General features: G+C 53.6%; 10 protein-coding genes across 10 annotated transcripts; 4 read left to right on the top strand and 6 right to left on the bottom strand.

The window, feature by feature from the left end:
* On the top strand, positions 1-1014 carry BDZ83DRAFT_604986 (uncharacterized protein). The gene has a single exon (XM_060507305.1). It carries the CDS (start codon positions 287-289, stop codon positions 641-643), a length of 357 nt encoding a protein of 118 aa, XP_060369855.1. The 5' UTR covers positions 1-286; the 3' UTR covers positions 644-1014.
* A 349-nt stretch (positions 1015-1363) lies between these two features.
* Positions 1364-2227, bottom strand: BDZ83DRAFT_748174 (formyltetrahydrofolate deformylase; the record flags this gene model as incomplete). Its single annotated transcript, XM_060513574.1, has 1 exon — positions 1364-2227. The coding sequence occupies one exon, from the start codon at positions 2225-2227 to the stop codon at positions 1364-1366; it is 864 nt and encodes a 287-aa protein (XP_060369854.1).
* Positions 2228-2945: 718 nt separating this feature from the next.
* BDZ83DRAFT_788777 (uncharacterized protein) lies at positions 2946-5240 on the bottom strand. Its single transcript, XM_060515686.1, has 2 exons — positions 4814-5240; positions 2946-4750 (listed from the first exon to the last, which is right to left on the bottom strand). Exons 1-2 carry the CDS (start codon positions 5037-5039, stop codon positions 3228-3230), a joined length of 1749 nt encoding a protein of 582 aa, XP_060369853.1. The 5' UTR covers positions 5040-5240; the 3' UTR covers positions 2946-3227.
* A 359-nt stretch (positions 5241-5599) lies between these two features.
* BDZ83DRAFT_568042 (para-nitrobenzyl esterase) lies at positions 5600-7273 on the bottom strand (the record flags this gene model as incomplete). Its single annotated transcript, XM_060504017.1, has 1 exon — positions 5600-7273. The coding sequence occupies one exon, from the start codon at positions 7271-7273 to the stop codon at positions 5600-5602; it is 1674 nt and encodes a 557-aa protein (XP_060369852.1).
* An 875-nt stretch (positions 7274-8148) lies between these two features.
* On the bottom strand, positions 8149-9262 carry BDZ83DRAFT_604979 (uncharacterized protein). The gene is made up of 3 exons (XM_060507304.1): positions 8736-9262; positions 8458-8663; positions 8149-8391 (listed from the first exon to the last, which is right to left on the bottom strand). The coding sequence occupies exons 1-3, from the start codon at positions 9178-9180 to the stop codon at positions 8242-8244; spliced, it is 801 nt and encodes a 266-aa protein (XP_060369851.1). The 5' UTR covers positions 9181-9262; the 3' UTR covers positions 8149-8241.
* Positions 9263-10114: 852 nt separating this feature from the next.
* On the top strand, positions 10115-11841 carry BDZ83DRAFT_604977 (uncharacterized protein). The gene is made up of 5 exons (XM_060507303.1): positions 10115-10931; positions 11036-11109; positions 11232-11266; positions 11360-11532; positions 11590-11841. The coding sequence occupies exons 1-5, from the start codon at positions 10297-10299 to the stop codon at positions 11615-11617; spliced, it is 945 nt and encodes a 314-aa protein (XP_060369850.1). The 5' UTR covers positions 10115-10296; the 3' UTR covers positions 11618-11841.
* Positions 11842-12464: 623 nt separating this feature from the next.
* On the bottom strand, positions 12465-13139 carry BDZ83DRAFT_568031 (carbonic anhydrase; the record flags this gene model as incomplete). The annotated part of the gene is made up of 1 exon (XM_060504016.1): positions 12465-13139. One exon carries the CDS (start codon positions 13137-13139, stop codon positions 12465-12467), a length of 675 nt encoding a protein of 224 aa, XP_060369849.1.
* A 2153-nt stretch (positions 13140-15292) lies between these two features.
* BDZ83DRAFT_17028 (uncharacterized protein) lies at positions 15293-16638 on the top strand. The gene is made up of 2 exons (XM_060501464.1): positions 15293-15795; positions 15857-16638. Exons 1-2 carry the CDS (start codon positions 15456-15458, stop codon positions 16483-16485), a joined length of 969 nt encoding a protein of 322 aa, XP_060369848.1. The 5' UTR covers positions 15293-15455; the 3' UTR covers positions 16486-16638.
* Positions 16639-17239: 601 nt separating this feature from the next.
* BDZ83DRAFT_604971 (40S ribosomal protein S7) lies at positions 17240-18628 on the top strand. Its single transcript, XM_060507302.1, has 3 exons — positions 17240-17490; positions 17898-17980; positions 18035-18628. The coding sequence occupies exons 1-3, from the start codon at positions 17332-17334 to the stop codon at positions 18399-18401; spliced, it is 609 nt and encodes a 202-aa protein (XP_060369847.1). The 5' UTR covers positions 17240-17331; the 3' UTR covers positions 18402-18628.
* A 1-nt stretch (position 18629) lies between these two features.
* On the bottom strand, positions 18630-20587 carry BDZ83DRAFT_662550 (dynactin p62 family protein). The gene is made up of 2 exons (XM_060511074.1): positions 20165-20587; positions 18630-20108 (listed from the first exon to the last, which is right to left on the bottom strand). The coding sequence occupies exons 1-2, from the start codon at positions 20452-20454 to the stop codon at positions 18725-18727; spliced, it is 1674 nt and encodes a 557-aa protein (XP_060369846.1). The 5' UTR covers positions 20455-20587; the 3' UTR covers positions 18630-18724.
* Positions 20588-22192: the final 1605 nt, after the last annotated feature.

Raw genomic sequence — 22192 nt, 5'->3', positions numbered from 1 at the left:
GCCAGACAGGGTCGCTGATATTGGGGGGCTATGAGGAAAACCGCATTCTAGGAGACGTGGGGACTTTCCGCCTAGATTCCACCCTCCCTCGGGTGATACTTGTGGATGTACTTCTCGACTTCGAAGCAGGACCATCTCCATACAACACAACTGTCGGAAGCGTATGGCAAAGTGAAAGTCTCCCTGCCGCCGTCCAAAGTATGACCAACAAGTACGGTGGCCCCGCTGGGTCTGCTATGGTCCTGCCAAATGCTGCTGCCCCTTACATGTATCTTCCACCGGAGGTATGCGAGGCTGCTGCATCTCACTTGCCCGTCCGCTGGGTACCAGAAATCGGATTGTATGTGTGGGAGTTTCACTCAGATCCGGTCAGAACCACCCGCTTCGTCAACTCTCCAGCCTCCATGGCTTTCGTATTTACAGACGAAAACTCCAAAAATATCACCATAAAGATTCCCTTCAGGTTATTGAATCTTACGATAGATCGCATGCCCATCAGAGAGAATCATGTGAACTGGGGAGTGGATACATACTGGCCCTGCAAACCATGGACCGAATCGGATATCGTGGCTTCCTCGTCACTGAACCGATACACATTAGGCCGAGCTTTTCTGCAAGGTGCTTTTACGGGATTCAACTATGACCGAGAACGCTTTTTCATGGCACAAGCACCCGGTCCAGGAATGTCAGAACAGCTCATTGTCCAGGATAACACCAAGGACTTACGGTCGAGACCTGCGGATACCTTTGTCGATACCTGGCGGGAATATTGGACAGAGGTGGAGGCAGGAACTGGAGCGACATCAGGCCCACCCTCCGAGACGAGCAGCGTCAACTCCGCTTCTCCAAGCGGATTAGGAACAGGTGCAATAGCAGGAATCGCAGTCGCGGGTGGATGTGGTTTGGTTGCGATGGTGGCCATCATATGGTTCCTTTGCTGGCGGGCTCGGAGAAAGAGAAATTCCGACGAAGAACACAAAAACGAAAGTGGAAGCGGAAGTGGCTTACATGATGCGGATATCTTCACTGGCGGCAAGGCTGAAATGGATGGAAAAGGGGTGCCAATATCAGAACTAGAGCACCATGACCGGAAGTCCGCCTTGGGCGAGCAACAGCCTCAAGAGTTACCGTCGCCTTTCAATTCGCCAACGAATAGCAGCATTGGTTTCAGCGAATTGGTTTTCGAGTTACCTGGTGGCAACTGGGGTCGTCATGAGAAAGGAGAGAAGGGAAATATTCCAGAGAAGGGAGACGGAGACAAGAGAGCAGAATAATGTGAAGTAGATGGATATCTCGGGGTGCAGGAAAAAAGACCAACTTTTATTTATCATTTCCTTTCAGAATGCCCTGTCCTTTTTGATACCTAATTGAAAACAACCGTCTTGGTCTTGTTGAGGAACACGCGTCCCTCGGCAGTCCACTTGACTGCGGCAGCCAGAACCTGGCTCTCAATGTTGGATCCCTCCTCGACCAGATCCTTGGGGCTCATGCAGTGGTCGACTCTAGCGATACGCTGCTCAATGATGGGGCCCTCGTCCAAATCAGCCGTGACGAAGTGAGCCGTCGCGCCAATAATCTTGACACCGCGCTCGTAGGCCTGGTGGTAGGGCTTCGCGCCCTTGAAAGACGGCAAGAAGGAGTGGTGGATGTTGATAATTTTGCCGGACATGGCCTCGCACAGCTTGGGGGACAGGACCTGCATGTAGCGGGCCAGGACGATGAGCTCAATGTCGTTCTCCTTGACCAGACGCAGGATAGCCTCCTCCTGCTCAGCCTTGGTGTCCTTGTTGACAGGCAAATGGTGGAAGTCGATGCCGTAATTGCCAGCCAGGCCCTGGTACTCGTTGTGGTTGGAGACGATGAGGGGGATGTCAATGGGCAGCTGGCCCGACTTGGCGCGGAAGAGGAGGTCGTTGAGGCAGTGTCCGATCTTGGAGACCATGATCAGGGTGCGCAGCTTCCGGGCGACGGGCCGGATGCGGTACCAGTCCAGCTGGAGATCGGCGGCGAGGGCGTCGAACGGGCCCTTGAGGTGCTCCGTCGACTCGGACTCGGTCGGCCCAAAGTGCACACGCATGAAAAACTTTTCCGATACGGGGTCGGAGAACTGCTGGAGGTCCAGGATGTTGAGCTTCTCGGCCGCAAACACCCCCGTCACGGCGTGGACGATGCCGGACTTGTCCGGGCACGAGAGCGTCAGGATATGGTCGTGAGAGGCGGGAGCCATGTTGAATGTCTGATTTATGGGTTGGTTGATTGGGTTGAAAAGGGGCGTTTGGTCGAACTTGAAGGGATGTTGACTCTTTCACACTCGGAGATTCTCATTAGTAGCCTTTGGTTTTCTCACTCCTGAAAACGATGAGTCAAACACTAAAAACAGCCGCGGGGCACCAGCTCCGTCTCCAGGGCCCCTCCGACCTCGGGGATGTCTCGGAGACCCGCAGCTAGCTCAATTCATTTCAAATGAGACGTTTTCAGTCATCAGCTGTGAGAATTTCGGGGGAATGATAATTGGGAATGAAATAACGTGATGAGCCTCAATAAGGTTGAGAGAGGAAGTAAGAGAAAGCTGAGAGTGAAGGGTAAGATGAGGTGGGATGAGCAGTAGATGAGACGCTCAACTGCGCGTCGCATTCGACTCAAACATGCGCCTGTGCCAGCGGCGGCATGCCACCCACATGCCCCTCACACATGCAGTATTATGCCTATCTAATCAACGCGTACATGTAGAAGGCAAACAACTACGTCGGGACACGAAACTGTATGTATGATCGGCCTTATATGATTCTTCTTAGTGACATATCAGGCCAAAAAAGACTTTACATAAGGACGTCGTAACAAGGTTTTAGCGTCGGCTTCTGTACTGCCACAGAGTCTACATGCATTTAGTGATGTTAAATATTTTGAAAAAAAACAGCGAATTCTCCAATGCCAAAACGAAGACCATGGTGATTCCAATGTCTCACAACCAACATAAAGATTTTGTCTTCGCAGCAGACATGGCACTAAAGGTACATTGCGTAGTCACATTGTCGCGAAGTTGGATTTGTTCTCTGAGACACCGAGGGCACGACTCCGAGATCACGTAGACCTTCTCCGTTCGTCTCAACTCCGAGTACCTACATGTATTTTATTACCCAGCGCAACATTTGCACGTTCATTTGAAGCGCCCATCCGCTCTGAAAAGTACTCAATTACAGCAAGACAACCCGCAAAGAACTTTGCCACTATGACCTCTCAACTTGCGAGAAGTCGGTCATATCGCCTAATAGCTCCCAACTCTGGTCATCAAACTCCGCAATACCCTCTTCCCTCGTAGACCAGCTGTGCATCATGCTGAATTGTGTCCCCTCAGGGAAAGACTGCGTGCCGTGACCTGTTACGGGCTCAACCATTTCAAGACCGGTCAGAAAACTGTAATCAACGGCAGATTCTTGCGCCGTGAGTGTTCCATACGCCAGGGTACTTTGACCCACATGGGCAAGATCGACTGTTCGTTGGTCCTGCCCACTCGTGTCGTGGCTTTGCGTTTTATCACCAAAATCTGAAGATGAGGTCCTCTTCGTAGCCGACGATCCTTCGTGACGATGAAGATTTGACCGAGACAGACTCGCCGCAATCTGCATCCGGCAAGACGCCAGCAACTCTTCCACCACAGATTCCAGCGTCTCGGCCAGGAAGCTCTCAAGCTCTCCTTCATCGTCTGAAACGTTTGGCTCTGGTATCAGCCCTCGCTCCCATAGAGCATCAGATACTAGAGCCCTTCCGTTCGCATCCCAGTAGTCGTGGATCATGACCATAGACTCCTCGATCTGGTTTCCAAGGTATGCCGACTCTGGACGTGGCACGTCAGGGAACACAATGTCCCACACACTGTACCATTGCTGTTCCTCGGATAGTCGTCTGTCTACTTTCCGAGTGAGCTGTCTGCTTTGATCTTCGGAGATCCCTTCATAACCGACGTGATCTTGTAGAGAGCACCCGCGTTGAGAAATGTGGATGTCTCGGTCCGTTGGCTGGTCGAAGATCATCCAGCATGTTGGACAGTAATATGACGGTTGACGATGCTTTCGATTGAGGTGCTGTTTGACGTCTTTGATTCTTTTGAGTTCGATTCTGAGGCACTGAAAATGCTTCAAAGGATTCTCCTTGTAAAAGGGGCAAGCAAGAATGATGCTTCTGCTTTTGTTGGACGGAGTCTTTGTTGAGCCGCCCACAATCTTTGCGTCAGAATCTTCCCCCTCCCCATTTCCTCCATTGCCCTCATTGTCGTTCCTGTCGTTCGACTTCTCGTATAGCCTGGACCTCTTGCTTGATTGCTGATTTCGTGTTGCCGGAGGATTCGCTGTTCGCTTATTGGAACTCTGGGGACAGGTTTGCCATTTCAAGAAATTGCTAAGACAGTCCTCTACTAGCAGTTTTTTAACCGACCGAAATCGATGACCTGATGGCAAAGCATATGTAGGTGCTACTTCTGAGGTTTCAGAAGATGATGAGCTCTTGTCGTCACTTTCATCGGCGATCGGTGAAAAGGAAAGCTCCTGATCGGCATATCGTAGTGGGCATATGTTGCAAGATTTAGGTGTTTCGGAAGGAGACGGATACATGTATGCGACGTCTGAGGCTGGACTAGAGTGCGATAAGCACTCGTTGTCGTACTTGCTGGATGAAGGTGTCTCTGCCGGAGTAAGTTGTCCTTCATCACATGCTCTTCTTTCCAGATCTTCAAGCCTTCTCTCCAGCTTCTTTCCTGCATATCTGTTAACGAATGTCTGATTTTATAATGACTGATTAACTCCTCTCATCTACTTACTGTAGTTTCTTTGCGCTATTCGATTTTGTATCCTTCGGCGCTCTGCCAGATCCGAAATCTTTGTCCAATCTTCTTCGCCTTTCATGAGCCCGCTCGATCTATCCAAGTCTTCTGTATCTGGCTTTCCCAAAGTAACTCGCGGACGAAGCGGGAGCGCTGAGCTCTGCACTTGAATGCCGCCCTGGTGAGAGATCCCGGCCTGATCGTTAGAGAAAGCAGCTAACATTTCGACTTTGTTGTGTTTTTGAACTTTGGCTTCCTTGAATGACGTTCGTGTTTTCAATGTAGCGGGTAAAGTTGTCCTACAGTGTCCCAGCTTTATTTAAAGCTTGCAAGACGAAAGCACTGGAGATGTATGAGCCAGCCAGGTTCAGCTGTTCCCATGGACAGCGATTAGCGGTTGCGGGTCATCATATATTGACAAAACTGCAGCCTGATTTCTCGACGAACGGCACCAATGCGCCCTTGGGTCTTGTTAGTGGCTGCCGCACAGCCACAAATGCGCAGCAACATGGAAGATCTGCTCCAATCGCTGGGTGGTAGGTAGTTGTCGATAGCCAATAAATGACAATAATGGTGAGCCTGCATGTAGAAACGTCTACATGTAGAGCACGGTGGGGTATGTGATTTATGAAGGCTTTCATCTCTTCACATGCTCTCCGAAGACAGATCTGTGCCCACAGAACAAATATTCAGGCTCTAAGTAGGACGCTCAGTATTTCTACATGCGTCGGCCGGATGGCACGGTGTCTTGTGTACATTATTCTAATATTCCTTTTCTTACATTTACTTATTCAGGCGAGGAGCTCTCTCGGGATCTCTCCAGTAAAGACACGCCTCTCTGCGAATATCATCCTTCTCAACCTTGGTTCCATTATTAGGCTGGACGATAAGCTGCAACGCAGGCTCCGACTCAAGCCCGTAACCAGTTGGCTTGTACTGAGGCCACTCGGGGCTGCCAGGGTACCTAAAAGTGTTCGGGTCGCCGGACAGAACGAAGCTGGACAGATATCCGTGGTAAATGTGGCTGACCTCAGGGTACTGCACCACCGGCTCGTCCCAGGTGTACTTCGTGTCGGCGGTATGCGGAATGCCCCTCCACGCAGGCCACGAGTTGTTGGTGTTGAAGTGCAACTTCCACGTCGGCACACCCGCGATCGAAGCGCGGTACGCCGTCTCCTGTCCAGCGCAGATGTAGGCATAATCGCTCCATGCAGCCGAGAGGCGGTTGTACTGGGTGCTGTTGGGGGAGTTGGCAAAGGGTGAATCCGGGTGTGTAGCGGGGTCCGGGTAGAGGTCCTCGAGGAGCTGGAGGTCGGTGCTGTTGAGGGCGGGGGAGATGTTGTGGAGGTAGTCGAGGAACTCCTGATTAGTCTCCTTGTCGCCGGCCATGTAGTACTTGGCCTCGTCGTTCACGTTGGAGGTGATGACAGGCACCTTGAAGAATGTGCCGTCGTAGCCGGACTGCGAGCCAAACTTCTCCAGCAACGGTCCACCCTGCGTGGGCTGGAAGGGCCAAGTCAGAGCCGGGTCGTAGTCGTTGTAGAGCTTGGTGCTGATGTTGCGGATCGCATCGATGTCCGCGGCACGGAGGCAGGCCAAGGTCGCGGCGTTGTCGGCATCGAGCGGGCAGGAGAGGTAGTCCATGTACTCCTCATACTGCTTGATGTAGAGAGGGTATGTAGCATTGGGGAACGCACGAGCGGTAACGGCACCGGACTGGTGGATTGCTCTGGCGAAGAGTGGCTTACCCTCATCCTCGTTGTAGTTGTGGAAGTAGAGGATACCGACGGAATGACCGCCAGCAGAGCGCCCGCCGATGGTGACGGCCTCCGGGTCGCCGCCGAACGCGGCGATGTGCTTCTGCACGAACTGGAGGAAGAAGTGCTGGTCGCGCATGCCGAGGTTCAGCAGACCCTCCTCGTCGAAGACAGCAGACGGCAGGAAACCCAGCGAGTTGATACGGTAGTGGAAATTGACGACCGTGATAGGCTCCTTTGAAGATGCGGCAAAAGCAGCACCATCGAAGCTCTTGTAGCTACCCGCGTAGAACGCGCCGCCGTGGATCCAGACCAGGACTGGCGTTTTCTGATCGAGCGGGATACCGCGCGTGCGGTAGACGTTGAAGTTGAGGCAGGCCTCATCTTGTGTGCTGACATCGGTCGAGGTCGGGTCCTGGACGCAGGTCTTGCCGTACTTAGTCGCCGCCTTGGTGCCGTTGAAGGACGCGGGCCAGGTGACGGGATTAAAGCGACCCTCACCGACCGGCTGTGTTGAGTAGTCGATGCCGAGCCAGGCGTCCACGGGGGCGGGGAGAGCGCGTCCGCTATAGGTCGAGTTGACGACGGTGCCGGTGAACTTGCCGTAGCCCTTGAGTTCAACCGGGTTGTACGCGGTGGCGGGCGAGATGGCGACTTGCGACGCCGCGAAGAGCGTGTTAAAGGACGTTGAAAACTTCATATTTGGCGACGTGCTCGGTCCCTCGTCTCCGAATGGGGCTGCTGCTGCTTGACTGCAAGGAAAGATGGTAACAAGAGAGCACACCACCGCCAAGAGGCAGGGCCGGCCATCGCAGAGCTTTAAACGCATTTTCGAATCCCCTCGTCGTTGTTTTGCCCCTCCTCTCTCTCTTTGCTATCGAATAGACAATTTCCCAGCGACCCGCTCAGAAAGCAACCTCTCGCCGCTTGACGGAGACGACGTTAACCCATTCGAAGCATTGATCAGTGAAGATGAGAGGTTTAACAGAGCTAGACCCCTTGACTCAGGCACTCGCAGAGCCCTCCGAGCGGAGAAGTCCCGAGCGACTGGGGCAATGAGCACGCTAGAATGGCGCAGATCGATGTCATTCAGCGAGGGGAAAACAAGTCGGGGTCGCTCCGATATCGTCGGCCCTCACATCTGGGGTCCGGGAACGCTGGGGTTTTCTGAGTGAATTCAGTGTGAGCAATCAATTGAAAGTGATTGAATGCGATGAGAAGCGTAAATTACTAACTCAACTAAGGAAACATTCACCGAGGGGCCCCGCAACGTTATCCTTGATCAATGGGCCCAACCTCCATGTCCCCGTCCAAGGGACTGGTCCACGGTGCGGTTTGGGAGCTGCGGCTTGGGTTTGTGGGGTTGAAGATGGCTATGCTTTTGAGAAAGGATAGAAGTCAGGACATGGTAACAAGGTCTCAATGTCAGAAACTTCCGTGATCCGATCCCATCTTCCGCGATCCGATATCTGTTATCACTGTTCTCTTGGCTTGAGGAAGTCACGCACACTCTTGAGTTCAGCTATCGCTGCGATCGACTTGAGCTCAGGAACGAAAACCTACCAGCATGGCCGTGCGCTAAAAAAAAATCATCAATAGGTCTCTATCATTGGCCAATTCGTTATTTCGTGTCTTCAGACTTAAACCATGTCCAAAAGTCTGGTCTATCTAGCCCGTCATTTCATCATCCTCGTCATCGTCATCTTGTCCCAGCCCAGCCTCGATGAACGCAGCCCGAGTTCTCTCAACGGCCTGAATAAACTCTTCTCTACGAAAAGCATTGGGCCATCCGTGTTCAACGTACAGCCGTTTGATCTCCTGCACGACACGAGAAAATGTCTTGATCAGTCACGAGTCTACATTCCCTGTTGCTGATGTACTCACCTGCCCTTCCTCGGTATACTCCTCGACAACTCTCGCCTCCCACTTCCCAGAGCGGGGCGCTGGCACAACATCCAAGTTGCCGACCTGGGCATAGATCTTGTCAAAGTAAGCCTGGATGGGGACCGGGTCCACAACAAGCCACTGCTTGTCCGCGGGAACGTCCTCCTCGCGTTTGTCGAACTCGGTCCCGTAAGGGTAGATGCATCCTGTGATGGCCTATGCGTCAGCTTCCCAGAGCCCTTTTGAACCAAAACAGCTCTGCGCGTCGTCCAGCTAACCTTGATTCGTATCGATCAACCACCAAATCCCCTCGTCCGCATGCGTCAACGAGACCATGTCCGCCGGCACGGGCCCATCAAACGGCGCAAACCCGAGGTCCAAAAGCGCCGTGTTGGCAAACACTTCAGCGCCGTCGCCGTGAATACCGTTGGCGCCGCCGAACCAACGCCCGTCGCGCAGATACCGCAGCGGGAACGTTTCGGTATAAATCTCGACGGGGTCCGACTCTTCGTTCTCGTGGACGAAGGGGATGTGCCGCAGGAGATCAATGACGGTCTCGGAGCGGCCCATGGCCCGGAGAGCATCCACGCGGAGCTCCGTGTCGCTCCAGCCGGCGGCGGGAGGGATTTCGACGGCTGAAACGTCCAAGTAGCCCATGCGCACCAGTAGCTCGTAGTGCCGCTTGAGGCAGTTGACGACGACGTCGCGATCGTAGCTGGTCATTTTTTTTCGAGTCTTGCTTATTCTGCTTTTGCTGAAGATATGAGGCCGATGCAATAAGCAGACGATGAGGAGTTGGAGAGCCTTGCAGATGAGATTTTCACTGAGCGGTCCCTGTGTGGGGCATATCATTCGAGGCCCAAATGGACTGGTCCCTCACTGAGCCAATGACTGGATTCGGCGATTATGTTCGATCCCGTCTATATGGTGTTTTGGCAAATCTCCTCGAGCAGTTCTTCATATCTTGCCTTCGCAAATTGAGTTTCGTCATGACAACTACATTGTACTTTTATCTTTACTGTGTAGAAAGTGAGCTAACGGCTGTACCGCGACAAGAAAGGAGGCATGAGTAATGCCTGCAAGCTTGTACTTAGGGTACAGAGAGCGAGTTGAAGGCAACCATATTTGAAAAAGACCCGAACCTTCACCAGTCCACGCAACCAGCAAAGACCCGATCGCCAGTTCTGAAGATTACATTACCCACACCAAATGTGGCTTACTTCGGTTTTCTCGTATCTTTCGAGGATGTGACGGAAGCGTGAATGCGAAATTCGGCTCCCTAGTAATCGCACTTGCCCAGGTACTTCAAAGGGTAATGGAATTCATTTCTTCATTTCACATTACTTATTCACAGCTCATAAGCCCGAAGACATGTTGCAATTAACTTTGACCCTTCCTATTTGCGATACCGTGCGTTATTGAGTCTAGATGACCGACTTTGATGTTCTCAGCGGCATCTCTCATGAACTCATTTGATATGAATCGGCCAGTGGCTCAGAGGAATTCAGCCGAACTTTATGGTAATCAGAGTGAGGTCGCTTTGACAGGAAGGCATTTTCATGGCTCATGGGATATTCTCCTTCGGATCAGTTTTACGGGCGGTGTCGTGAGTTGAGTCGCGAATATGAGTCACCCTCAATCGAGAGCCATCATAGAGCTGCAGCACTGATATCTACTTGTAGTGCACTACAGGTATTAATAGCGGATATTTAATCCGCCGATACCAGCACCTCGCATATCTCTCACATCATTGCTGCAGCACACCATATCATCACACAAAAGTCTGAAAAACACTCTACTTTACATCAAATAGACAAGTATTGAGACTCATCGGTCATAATGGCAACGATACAAACATCCGTTCCGGAAGGTCTCATCCCTCTCCTGGAATCCCACCTCCCAAATTCCCTCGTCCTCCTCCGCCGCCTCCAATTCACCCGCTTCAAAGACGGCATGCGCCCAACAGCCCGCATCATCCTAGCATCAGACGCGCCACTCTCTTCGACTGCTTCACAAGAAAAAGATGGCACAACCTCTGACGAACAGCCGCGCAACTTCTGCGCAGCATACCTCGACTTCGGCAGCACCAAAGAAACCCAACTCTTCATGTACTCAACACTCGAAAACGCCCCCAACAAAACTCTCACGGACGAGGACAAGAAAGCAGCCGAATCCCAAGTCACAGCAATTCTCGATGCTGTAACACAAGTAAGCAAACAACAACCAGACAACAGGACGCTCCCCGGCGCATGCCTCGTTGGGACCCTCGCCACGCCCACGCGGGACGCCATGCTCCGAGCCGGCGTGCGCGTGACACCTCGCCAGGACTACGAGTACGAGAAATGGCTGTTCCGCGTCGATGAGATTCCCGATTTTGAGAACCGAGTGACGTTGCCTGAGGGGGCTTCGTGGGGCCCGGCTACGAAGAGGGATTGTGAGATTGTGGTTTCGAGGACGGATATTCCACGTCAAGTGTGAGTTCTTATCGTCCTCCTTGTTTATTTGTTTGTTTGTTTTTCTTTTGTCAACTTGGTTTGGAGCTTTCCAAAGATGAACACAATGGCTGACGACTAGATAGAAAGACGTTGATGTCGTGGCCGAGCTTGTGTCTCAAACTAGAGGATGGAACGCCTATCGCATGGTCATTCCTCGGTGAGTATTCAATGCGTTCTAGATGCACAAGGCGTCTTACGTCTATCGCTCCCGCCACAATCTGTTTACATATATCACCCACCGCTCCTCGGCAGCATTGTAACTCTCTGACTCCTGCTTAGGCACCGATGCATCGTTATCAAGTCTCCACTGCGAGGTAAGTTGTGCAAAATGCCCGAATCCAACATGAAGAGAATACTTCAATACTCTTCAATCTTGGTCTTCCAGTCTAACACACAACCCCGCTCAGCCACCCTACCGACAGAGAGGCTACGCAAAGGCCCTGGCATCGAAGTTGATCAAGAGAGGTACTAGCGAGTACGGCGCCGATGGTTGGGCGTCCGCCGACGTGGCACCGTATAACACGGGGAGCAAGAAGATGTGCCAGAGTCTCGGTGGGAGACATACCTGGAACGTTTCGTGGTGAGTCATTATGTTTCCCGCGTAGTAAGATGGTTTATCTAACGGTGAGGCGGCTAGGAATGTTATTCATCTTCATGAGGTTTAGATGAAGATGTGAAGGAAATCGATCTAGAAGTTTGCTTCATATTACCTACTACCTCGTAGATGTACAAATCAGCCACCTTACAAATTACGTCGATGTAGTCAAAGATTTACCTAGACAGAATTAGTAGAAAAAAGGCTGCGATGGTGCCCAATGAAACAGAATATCGTTGCGTGGTACGTGAGGTAGGAATTCTTTTGCAGACATGCAGTAGAGAGATTAGGTGATGGGTAATGAAGTATTATTTTTGCGTTTTCCCTTGATATGTCCTACTCCGAAAAGACTGCCAGTTCCAAGCATCAAGTCTTTTGGCTTTGTGCACCTCATTTCTTCACCAAACCTACTCCGATCCCCAGGAGCTCCCGCATCCCATTAAAAAACTCGAATCCTCAACTCCGGTACAATCCCGCCGGTGACAGCTGTTTGATAACCAATCTCTACCCGCCACAACCTCTCGATCTTTCCTCCCTCGGAGATGCACGGCAGTGGGGTCCCCGGCTCGTTGACAGCTCCAGGTTCCCACTAAGCTAAACCGGATGAACGGTTGTGGTGGGGTGGCATGTCTTGGTCAGAACCTAAGAGTATTGCCAACCAACCCCATCCGGATCTGCAACGGGTATGGAAGATGCCGCCCTCAACAAGAAAATTTTCCCCGTGTCGCGATGAGCGCCATGCAGCGCGCACACACAAACGGTAGCCGTCGAGAGCCGAAACTCCATCCGTGAGTCACCCGTGTGCAAAACGCTCCGGTCCACCCCTCCTCATCCCATCTCGCCCGCCCCGTCAACCCCGCACTGGGACAGCGTACAGCTACGCAAGGCAGGTTGGTCGGTCGGTCGGTCGGTCGCGCTTAGAAGTCGGCACCGGGGAGGTGGTAGAGTTTCTGAACGTCGTGCAGCATCTTCTCGTGATCAATCTCCAGGTCCTTGAGGAGACCGTCGTTGAAACCAAAGACCCAGCCGTGGACAATGGGAAACTTGTTCTTGGCGTACGACTGCTGGATGGCGGCCGTCTTGATGACGTTGCGGCACTGCTCGAGAACGTTGAGCTCGACGAGTCGGTCGTAGCGAGCATCTTCCTCCTTGATGGCGTCGAGCTCGGCCTCGTGCAGGCGATAGACGTCGCGGATGTTACGCAGCCAGGGGTTGAGCAGGCCAAGGTCCTTGGGTGTCATGGCGGCCTTAACACCTCCGCATCCATAGTGGCCGCAGACAACGATGTGCTTGACCTTGAGGTGGCGGACGGCATAGTTAATGACGCTCATGACGTTGAGGTCAATGTTATTGACCATGTTGGCGATGTTGCGGTGGATGAAGGCTTCACCGGGCTCGAGGCCGGTGATTTGCTCGGCGGGGATGCGCGAATCGCTGCATCCGATCCAAAGGTACTCGGGAGCTTGGCCTTGGGACAGGCTGACGAAGAAGTTGGGGTCCTGCTTCTTCTTCTCCTCGGCCCATTTGCGGTTGTTCTCAAAGACGCGGTCGTGCGTTTGCTTGAGGTACTTCTCAATGTCGCTTTCAGCCATCTTGCGGTCGGGTCTGATAGAAGGAGGGGTAGACGATGATGATGAGGGTGGTGCGCGTCTATAGGCGATGTTGGAGAAGCTGGAAGTCTGGTGGTTGCTTAGGTGTTGATGCTGAGATCCCAAGGTCGTATTGGTGAATCTGAGAAGAGGACGTGAAGGTTGCGCAGGGGAGGAGAAGAGGCGGGAAGGGAGGGAGCGCGGGAAAGGGCTTGCTTTAAACATTAGAAGAGATTTATTTATGGAAAGATCGAGAGAGTGCGGTGCGAAGCTAATGGAAGGGTCCTAATGGAGGATGTAGCTCGGTGTTTGCTGCAGGTAAGCGGACCTTTGAGCTGGCGGGCGGGCGTGGAGGTTGTCAGATCGGAGCAATGGCAGCCAAGGAAACCCAAGATGAAGGAAATGTCGCACATTTCCTTCTTCCCACGGAAGATTTGTTGGGAAGCTCCGGCGATCGCGCACCGTTGGCGGCTGCACGCGCTGCCGCTAATGAACAGAGAGCCACAGAGGAACCACAGGAGGAACCATAGAGACGTCACTGCGCACCTCAGCGTTCAGGACGGTGTCGCGGACGGTGCGTGGACGGTGCGGCCTTCTTCTCGATAGTCCGGCGCTCCGGGCGGGTTGTTGGGGTGACGGGCAGGCTAATTGCTGTTCAACTTGGGTCAAGATCATCGTGGATGGGGTCCTCAGCCACGGTGGATGACTCAATTCCTCATTAGACATACAGTGCAAAAGGGAAAAGAGCCGGGGGAGAATAGCCAATGCCGGCAGATGCGATCGTAATCTTGGCGAAACGGATGAATAAAGGTTCATCTAGGTTCTAATTGCACATGTACCAGGCAGTCAAAGGTAAGGAGCAACGGGACGGGAATGATCGATCTCAGATGGCTAGATCTGATTGATTATCTGCCACCTGTCCGCGAGTACATTGGGATGCAGAGCAGCGATGATCCCGCCGGACTATAGAGCAATGGCCACACAAGTTTCAACCATCTCGACTATGTACTAAGTTAGTTTCAACTGCCACTCTCGATCTCTTGGCTTATAGCACCCACCGGGATATTATCCAGCCCTTAACCCAGCCAAGACGGCCAATTCTCCTTACCTAGGCTGACCTCGATCGAGTGTTTGAGCCATGATTGGCATGTGCAGATACCGGGTCATCTTTCTCCCTCCAGACAGAGAGATAGAAACCCGTAGGCTATTTCCTGGCTAGCCAGGCATAGCCGCGCATCAGTGCGCCACGACCCCGAAGCCCCGGCACAACGGCCCCCGGAGAATGCCCGGAGTGTCTCCACAAATCCCGGTGACGCGGCACCGAAAACCATCGGCCGTTGCCCCCCTTGGCCCGATCGCCAACCCGTTCCGTCTGAAGTACCAACTCGCTTCGCCAGAGAAATCCCATCAAAGTGCCGAACCTTGCAGATGATACCCCCCCAAATCTCAAAACTCAACGGGTCGCCGCGGATGTGAGGACGAGCGCAACAAAGGGGACCCAGCGGGGTGTGCAAGCGCCAGGACCTTCATGGGCACAGTGCCGGCTCATCACCCAAATTCTACTCGACAGCTCAGGCCCCAACGGTCCCCGGAATTTGGGCCATCACGACAGCATGCAACCAACACACCCAAGGGGTCAGGCCAGCAGAGCCATTCTGCGCACCGGTCTGATCACTCAGTCCAGTGAGCAACGAGACTGCTTTCTTGCTCTTGAAACCGGAGCCAAGGGAAACCCCTGCATTGTCAGTGTGCCGGCGCCGGTAAGCTTGTTGTCTTTCTCGGCCGATGCTACCACTGGTTCGTCTTGTCATCCACCAAGAGCCTCACTGAGCTACGAGCACATCCTTCGATCCTAGGCAGATAGTAGCAGCTGTCATGATGGACGACGGCAGCATGTATGGCAGCTAAAGAACGGTCATGGATACGTTTGGAGCATACAAAATGTTCACTTCTGAAAGTGACAAGATATTGAAGATGAATTCTTTAACTTACTTGCAGTACAGTTGCCACGAAGTTTCCTGGTTGCATTGCAGGTCGCTCAGGTTGAAGGCAAACTCATCACCGTTTCAAGACGAGGAAACAAGGCGTCCCGTGAGCGGAAGTCACGCATGATAAGCATTCGTCGCATTCTTGCATGCCAATGTCCACTGCTAATGCCTGATACATAACCATGGCAAGTCCTCATTTCCAGTCCCCGACTCTGGCTTGCTCCTCGAGTGAATTTTCATTTCCTTCATTAATGCCACCAGTTGGCACGTTGTAGTATCGCCTCCGTTCTGGTAAACGAGTCTTTCTCTCTCTGGTATACGAAACAAAGTCATGGTCGCTTTGGATTTCTCAAGAGGCCTCGGTCTGGCCGCCACGGTCTTGGTTCTGTCACAAGCAATCGACGCCGCCATCCTTCCTCGGCAGAGCAATGATGCCCTTCGACCCTGGGTGACGGTCCAAGCCGACGGCGCAGCCAAGACAATCACCCCGACCGTCAACGATGGCAAGACCACGTCTGCCTTCACTGGCAGCTCGACTCTCCCAACGGCCGATGCCAACGGTGCCGGGTCCTTCCTCCTATGCAACCAGGCTTCGGGAGCCAACGGCGTCAACCAGCCCTTTTGCTCTCCCAAGGCTGATACTAAGGTTGACGGAGGCAAGACCTACTGGAGTAAGCATATCCTTCAAAAAGAGTATCCGACTTACGAACAAGTACTAACACGGGATCTCAGTAACATGGGATACTAGCCTTTTCCCCTTGCCCAACACAATGGTCCAAGTCCAGGGTGACTACGGCGTCACGAACGCTATCGACCCAGGCCACGGCTTCACCTCCCAAATGCTCCCCGCGTCCCAAGGCCACTTCGCTTGGGCAGCGGTAGGCTACAACATGGCCGCCAACGAATCCCTCACCGTCCAAATTTTCCTCGCCCTTCCGCAGACCAACGGCTCCATCACCGCCCGTCACCCGGGAGCCAAGGTCAGCATCGTCAACCGCCCACAGAACGACAATAACAATAACCAGAGACGCCGCGGCCCCAACGTCTTTGGCATTGTCCTCCCCATCGTCTTTGGTGTGCTTTCCCTCGGCGGCATCGCCTGGTTCGTATGGTGGTACGGCCGCAGGAAGGGCATGTTCTCGTCCCGTGGCGGGGGCTACGGCGTCGGCAAGAGCCGTGGCCAGAGGACGGCTGACGTCAAGATTGGGCTTGGAGACAATGCGTTCTCGTCGCCTGATCGGGGTGTTGAGATGATGCCGCCCCCGCCGAGACCGCCTCCGCCTTCGTCTTCGGAGGGTAATGTCTTCCGTAATGAGATGAGTAGGCAGGAGAGGAACGAGAGGGCGCAGACCATGATGTGAGACTATAATTGTGATCACTGAAAGAATCACAGATGCCCAGATTGTGTGACTACGAATTGGATATACACTCGCTTGGTTCTGCTTCAGATTTTGGTGGAAGGCACCCTGCCGATTTTTTGATCCAATGTAATAATACCCATATCCAAAAAAAACAGCCAAATAATTACCCAAGAAAATTACTAGTGACGTTTGCTGGAACGGAACCTGTATTTCAAAGACGAAATAGTAAACTTATTGTCTAACTGGTCATGTACCATCTTCAAAATCTGAATTCGAAGCCAGCGACGGGGGAATCTCCGCTACTCAATGCATTCATGTTGCATCTTGCAGCGGTTTCTCATAGGCAGATATCAATTAGTCTTCACCACCAGCACCACAGAGCCAAATATGTGCGAGAGCAATGAGGAAAGACTGAAAGTAAGTTCTGAAAATGATTCAAGAGCTCATTTCACGCGCAGAAGGTCTAATACAGGCGGCCGAGTTGGACTATGGGAATCATCACCCAGGTCGATCCTGGGGGTCTCACCGAGCCCCTCACCGAATGATGATTGACCGAAGACCGAAAGGAGACAAGCGCAGTATCGGGAGTGGATACGATGGTGGGCTCGACGGTCCACTCAGAGACTCTAGAAAAATGACTGGAGGATGTCAATAAAGCACAGACCACTCAAGGGTTTTCAAACCCCAATCACTCGGGAGGATCCACCCACCGGAAATTCTGACGGCGCATTTCGAATTGTGTGTGGTCTGCCGCGATCGACTTTGTGAACTTTTTCTCTCTTCTTGACCCCGTCCGTTACAGCATCGACTAACCCGACCGTCAACCACCCAACGACAACAGTCAAGATGTCCGCCGCCCTGAACAAGATCGCTGCCAACAGCCCCTCGCGGGCCAACCCCTCCGAGCTGGAGCAGAACATTGCCCAGGCTCTGTACGACCTCGAGAGCAACACCGCCGACCTCAAGGTCGCCCTCCGCCCTCTGCAGATCGTTTCTGCCCGCGAGGTGAGATTCACTTGAAGCGACAACCCAAAAGTCCTGAAGACTTCCGAACCCGCGAATTCTCCGGAATCGAAATTCCTGTTCCCAGCCGCCGCGGAAAATCAAGCATGAGGAGACACCTGCATGGGCAACACCCCACCCAATTGACGAATGCGATGCGAGGCAATGGAATTCCCGAAGCCTTAATCTCGATTGAAACACATCAGGATTGAAGAGGACCCAAGGAAGAGGAGTTGCTGGCAATCAATCGCGCATTCAAGTCTTGGGAGGTGCCCATCGCTGGTGTCTTCGGCTTCACCGTGGCGGCGGAGATTTGAACGCTGAAAAGAATGATAATCTCAGGAACAGGACGGGAAGCGGTCCAAGGCATTGTCCTGGAGCTCGCATGCTGACTTGTGATCTTCCTTTAGATCGAGGTCGGCCACGGCAAGAAGGCTATTGCCATCTTTGTCCCCGTTCCTTCCCTGCAGGGCTTCCACCGCGTCCAGCAGCGGTAAGTTTTGACTCTTCTGAAACCACACGTACCAAATACTAAGACCATCAACAGCCTCACCCGTGAGCTCGAGAAGAAGTTCTCCGACCGCCACGTCCTGATCCTGGCCTCCCGCCGCATCTTGCCCCGCCCCAAGCGCTCCGCCCGCTCCCGCAACAACCAGACCCAGAAGCGCCCCCGCTCCCGCACTCTCACCGCCGTCCACGACGCCATCCTCACCGACCTCGTCTACCCCGTCGAGATCGTCGGCAAGCGCCTCCGCACCAAGGAGGACGGCTCCAAGCTCCTCAAGGTCATCCTCGACGAGAAGGAACGCGGCGGTGTTGACTACCGCCTCGACACCTACTCCGAGGTCTACCGCAAGCTTACCGGCCGCGGTGTCACCTTCGAGTTCCCCCAGTCCGGCTCCGCCGAGTACTAGATTATCTCTTCTAGTGTCTTGCGCAATGGGCGGGTGTTTGGTGAAAAATTAAAAAGGAATCATGGTCAATGATGGGTTTGGCATTTAGTCTGCTGCAATGAAGGCATGGCAATGACTGGTTGATCAAAAGGGTCTGGCGTCTAAAGGGATATAACTTGGGCGATTCCATTACAGGCTGCCCAAAAAATGCATATACCAAAACACTTGACCGCTCCTTCTTAACTATCTGTTCCCGTATCTCTGTGATTATGTCCACTTTTGCTTGAAGCCATCGCCTGTTATGTAAAGGAATTGGGGGTATCATTTTTTCATTTGACATAAGTCTAGTCCTGGTTGATGCGTCCAACTCCCAAGACACACCAGTAAGCCAGCTCCCTCTTCTCCCTTGCCTCCTTCTCCCTGCTTGTCGCAGTACCGACGTCGCCTTGAGCTTCCGTCTCCCACTCAATGCGCACAAACATGGGTATCTCCAACACATCCTCGTCCTCCCGTAAAGCACTGTCACCACCTGGCTGCTGCTCAAGCCTCAACGAAGCAGGCACGACCTCCAGCACGATGCTCACCCAGTTGCGACCGCGCTCGTAAATCTTGCCCACCTCAGCCTGCTGCATCCCGCCCTCTTCCCCTCTCCTGCGCTCCTTATCGCCGTCATCTTTGAGGGCATCGTCCCACATGTCCGTATTGGCGTCAATCTCGAATTGCGGGCACAGCACCGTCACAGTGCTGGCGAACCGCCCAGGTGTGCTCGACGGGGTGGCCAGCGACACCTTGACCGTCTCGAAGATGGGGTTCTTGAAGGTCAGGAGATACTGCACGGGCTTGAGTGGCGTAAGCCACAGTTCCTGGGGTATCGGCGGCCGAGCGGTCGAGGGGAGGTTCTGGACCTCCGACTGCAGTGGTCGGATGGTGATTGTGGGGATGTAGCTGCCGGCCACGAGGCGGATGCGGAACCGGGTGTTGGAGATCTTTGCTTCCGGCTTGCTGATGATGTGTCTGCACAGCGGGCATCTCTTGGATCGCTTGGTTCTGAGGAGATAGGGGATGGGCCGAAGCTGGTCTCGGAAGCGTACGTGGTCTTGCTGTAGGCAGTTCTGGGCTTGAGTGGTTGTGTCGTCGGGATGCGTGTGTCTGAGTTTCTCAATCTCTTTTGACTCATCCAGATCGGTCGTCTTCAAACCCTCGTCAGGACTGACAGCCTCCCTCATGATCTGGACCTTGCCACGGGCTTGTTTGTTGCCAAAGTTGTTCCCAGTGTACAAACTCATGATGCGTGACAAAGAGCCGGGCGAATTGAGACCCAGGTCACCCAGTGATGATAGGCCACCCGCTGAAGGGTTCGAACTGGCCACCTGGTTCTGGTAGAAGGACTTGAGCTGCGCAAACTGCAGTTCGGCATCCATATCCTCCGGGTTCAAGTGATATTCCCCATTGCTCTCCTTTTTCCTCTCCTTGTGCTCCTTGGGAGTCAGCTTAGGCTGGCCTCCGTTCTGCAATTTGGCCAATTGCCCGTGAATGCCATTGGGTCGGTCGAATTTAACTCCAATCTCGGTTGAGCTCCAGTTACAGTATGAACACGACAGCACATAGGAAGCGCCTTGGGGAGCCGTTCCATCAGCCGTGAGAAGGTTGCTCTCGGGCGGGGTATCGAGAGCCGTAACAGCGAGGGGGCCAACGCAGATGGGGCATTGGAAGCAACTTCGTGTGCACCTACAATAGTATTAGCAAACGCCGGAACTCTGAACCAAAGTAAACCTTGTGCGTACCTGTTGCCTTCGCTTTTAAGGTTGCTGCTGGGGACCTCAAACAAGCAATTGGGGCAGTAATAGGTAACAATCTCCTCATTGACGCATCGCGGGCACCGAATCTGGTGACAGTCTTCGCAGTACATCAGATGCTCCAGAGGATAAAGGCTGAAGTTGGCGCGCGGGGCGCGCGGGTCGAATGTCCGCTCATCGTCCTCTGGGCTTCCTGGTGTTGACGACCCGTCCTCACTGGACTGGTGAGTCTCGGAGCAGGGGCAGCGGATGTAGGTGTAGGGGGTCAGAGGTGCCATTTTCGCGCCGACATAGTGCTCTGCGGATTGAAGAATGTGGTTTGCCACGAGGAGAGTAGGGCGACTGTGCCGCGCAGAAAGGCTCGAGGAAGGGCGTTTGAGAGTCTGCACGGAGCTGTCTCCCGGACGCGACAATGCTCCTCCTCACCGAAATCCCGCGCGGCCAGAGCCCAGAAGAGCGAGCTGATAAGACCGATAAGAAGTGACCGTCTTGTTATCGATAAGATCAGCTCCCAGCAGATGCTCCCTTACATAAGCGGCCCTGACTGATCCCACCCTCCATTTCGGCCCTCCAAACTCACGACTTACATGGACTTCAGCTTGGTCCCTTGAAGGCTGCTGTTAGCCTTCAGTCCATCGCCTGTTATTGCGCTCGACTGCATGGGAAAATCGCCTATTGAACCTGTAAACTCTCTCTATGGACGGACGTTATTGATCAACATGCCTCGAGCTTGTCAAACCCACGCGAGACCGAGAACCGGTTCTTGTCAAACCATCGTCGGTTTTTCGCTAAGAACGCCCTGAGGACGCTGTCACGACTGTCACCTCACTCCTCGCCACGGGCTTCACGTCTTCAACGATAGGCTTCGGTGTCTCCGGTCGGAGGATTCGAGAGGCTTCCCGCATCTGGATTATAAGACTTGCACTTGTCTTAAGCTTCTCTCTGCCGTCCGCCATGCCGCCGGCCAGCTTCGCTTGGCGGACCCCGACTCGTCTGCGGTTTCCTTTTACCGTTCACCGTGTTCCCACCGGGCTGGGTCTTCTTTCTTCAGCTTCGACGTTTTCGTTGCGGCCCGGCGCTGCGCTAGTTGATAGCGGTCCAGACCTCTTTGAATGCGACAGGACGCCAAAAGCCAGCCGCGGGGGTCTAGGTCGTGCAAGCCCTTCCGAAGCGAGCGAGGGCTGAGGGGACATGGCTGGGCCTGTCTTGCCTCCGGTCCGTTGGTGGACGGGAGCCCTTGCTAGGCGGTGGGATCCGCCTCCGGAGCTCCTTTGTGCCTCATGACCCTGAGCCGATTTCTGGAAAGATGAATGTTGCCCCGCGTGAGGGATGGCTGGACTTGGACGACCGTGGTCACCGCGGCTTCTGCCTTGCAGATGCCCTGCATCCCCTCTTGGAGCCGCTGTTCCACGCAGGGCAGAGGCCCGTCAAGGCGTCGATGACTGTGCATGTGTGTAAGTGGCCATGTCCTTCTTGCAGAGCGTCAACGCCAGTGTTTTGGGTCCCGAATAACTCGCAGCTTTCGTCGAATCTGTTACGCGAGGCACACCGACGAGGGAAATCTCGGCTCGGAAAATATCTATCTGAAGTCGAGAGAGAGCCGCCAGCAACAGTTCTGAGGCTGGCCCCAACCACGGGAAAGAGGGGTTTTCTGTCGGCCGACGGCATGAAGCTAGGGAACCCAAACGCACGCTCATCGTTCCATGGCGATGGTTCTCCAAGCTGGGCTATCCTGGTAGATCCCGAGCACCGGCCATCACTAGCAACCTTCTGGCGAGGTAGCACAATATCGGTCACAAGTGAGAGAGGCGGACGAGAGGCACGAGGTTAAACCTATCTGTACTACAAACAGTAATTACGGAAAGCGGACTGATCTGGCGACGATGAAGCCTCTATGGCGGCCGACCTTTCAAAACTCCCCGGTCCACATCACGGAGTTTCCCGCTGTGACGAATACCCTCATGCAGGCTGACGTTCTTTGGTCCCGATGCTGTCTATCGCCAGGCCTACGTGGAT

The sequence above is a fragment of the Colletotrichum acutatum genome, assembly GCF_030867785.1.
Source record: "Colletotrichum acutatum strain CBS 112980 chromosome Unknown BDZ83scaffold_10, whole genome shotgun sequence".
In the NCBI taxonomy this organism is placed as follows: Eukaryota; Fungi; Ascomycota; class Sordariomycetes; order Glomerellales; family Glomerellaceae; genus Colletotrichum; species Colletotrichum acutatum.
The sequence above is the reverse complement of the archived record's forward strand: the minus strand, read 5'-3'. Positions and strand labels throughout refer to the sequence as shown.

Coding starts and splice junctions, on each gene's coding strand:
- BDZ83DRAFT_662550 (XM_060511074.1), bottom strand. CDS start 20,454: ATGGCACCTCTGACCCCCTACACCTACATCCGCTGCCCCTGCTCCGAG. Junction 20,109..20,164: donor CTTAAAAGCGAAGGCAACAG/GTACGCACAAGG, acceptor ATACTATTGTAG/GTGCACACGAAGTTGCTTCC.
- BDZ83DRAFT_604971 (XM_060507302.1), top strand. CDS start 17,332: ATGTCCGCCGCCCTGAACAAGATCGCTGCCAACAGCCCCTCGCGGGCC. Junction 17,491..17,897: donor AGATCGTTTCTGCCCGCGAG/GTGAGATTCACT, acceptor ATCTTCCTTTAG/ATCGAGGTCGGCCACGGCAA. Junction 17,981..18,034: donor TTCCACCGCGTCCAGCAGCG/GTAAGTTTTGAC, acceptor GACCATCAACAG/CCTCACCCGTGAGCTCGAGA.
- BDZ83DRAFT_788777 (XM_060515686.1), bottom strand. CDS start 5,039: ATGTTAGCTGCTTTCTCTAACGATCAGGCCGGGATCTCTCACCAGGGC. Junction 4,751..4,813: donor AATAGCGCAAAGAAACTACA/GTAAGTAGATGA, acceptor ACAGATATGCAG/GAAAGAAGCTGGAGAGAAGG.
- BDZ83DRAFT_604979 (XM_060507304.1), bottom strand. CDS start 9,180: ATGACCAGCTACGATCGCGACGTCGTCGTCAACTGCCTCAAGCGGCAC. Junction 8,664..8,735: donor GTTGATCGATACGAATCAAG/GTTAGCTGGACG, acceptor AGGCCATCACAG/GATGCATCTACCCTTACGGG. Junction 8,392..8,457: donor AGTATACCGAGGAAGGGCAG/GTGAGTACATCA, acceptor CGTGTCGTGCAG/GAGATCAAACGGCTGTACGT.
- BDZ83DRAFT_17028 (XM_060501464.1), top strand. CDS start 15,456: ATGGTCGCTTTGGATTTCTCAAGAGGCCTCGGTCTGGCCGCCACGGTC. Junction 15,796..15,856: donor CGGAGGCAAGACCTACTGGA/GTAAGCATATCC, acceptor ACGGGATCTCAG/TAACATGGGATACTAGCCTT.
- BDZ83DRAFT_604986 (XM_060507305.1), top strand. CDS start 287: ATGCGAGGCTGCTGCATCTCACTTGCCCGTCCGCTGGGTACCAGAAAT.
- BDZ83DRAFT_604977 (XM_060507303.1), top strand. CDS start 10,297: ATGGCAACGATACAAACATCCGTTCCGGAAGGTCTCATCCCTCTCCTG. Junction 10,932..11,035: donor ACGGATATTCCACGTCAAGT/GTGAGTTCTTAT, acceptor ACGACTAGATAG/AAAGACGTTGATGTCGTGGC. Junction 11,533..11,589: donor CATACCTGGAACGTTTCGTG/GTGAGTCATTAT, acceptor TGAGGCGGCTAG/GAATGTTATTCATCTTCATG.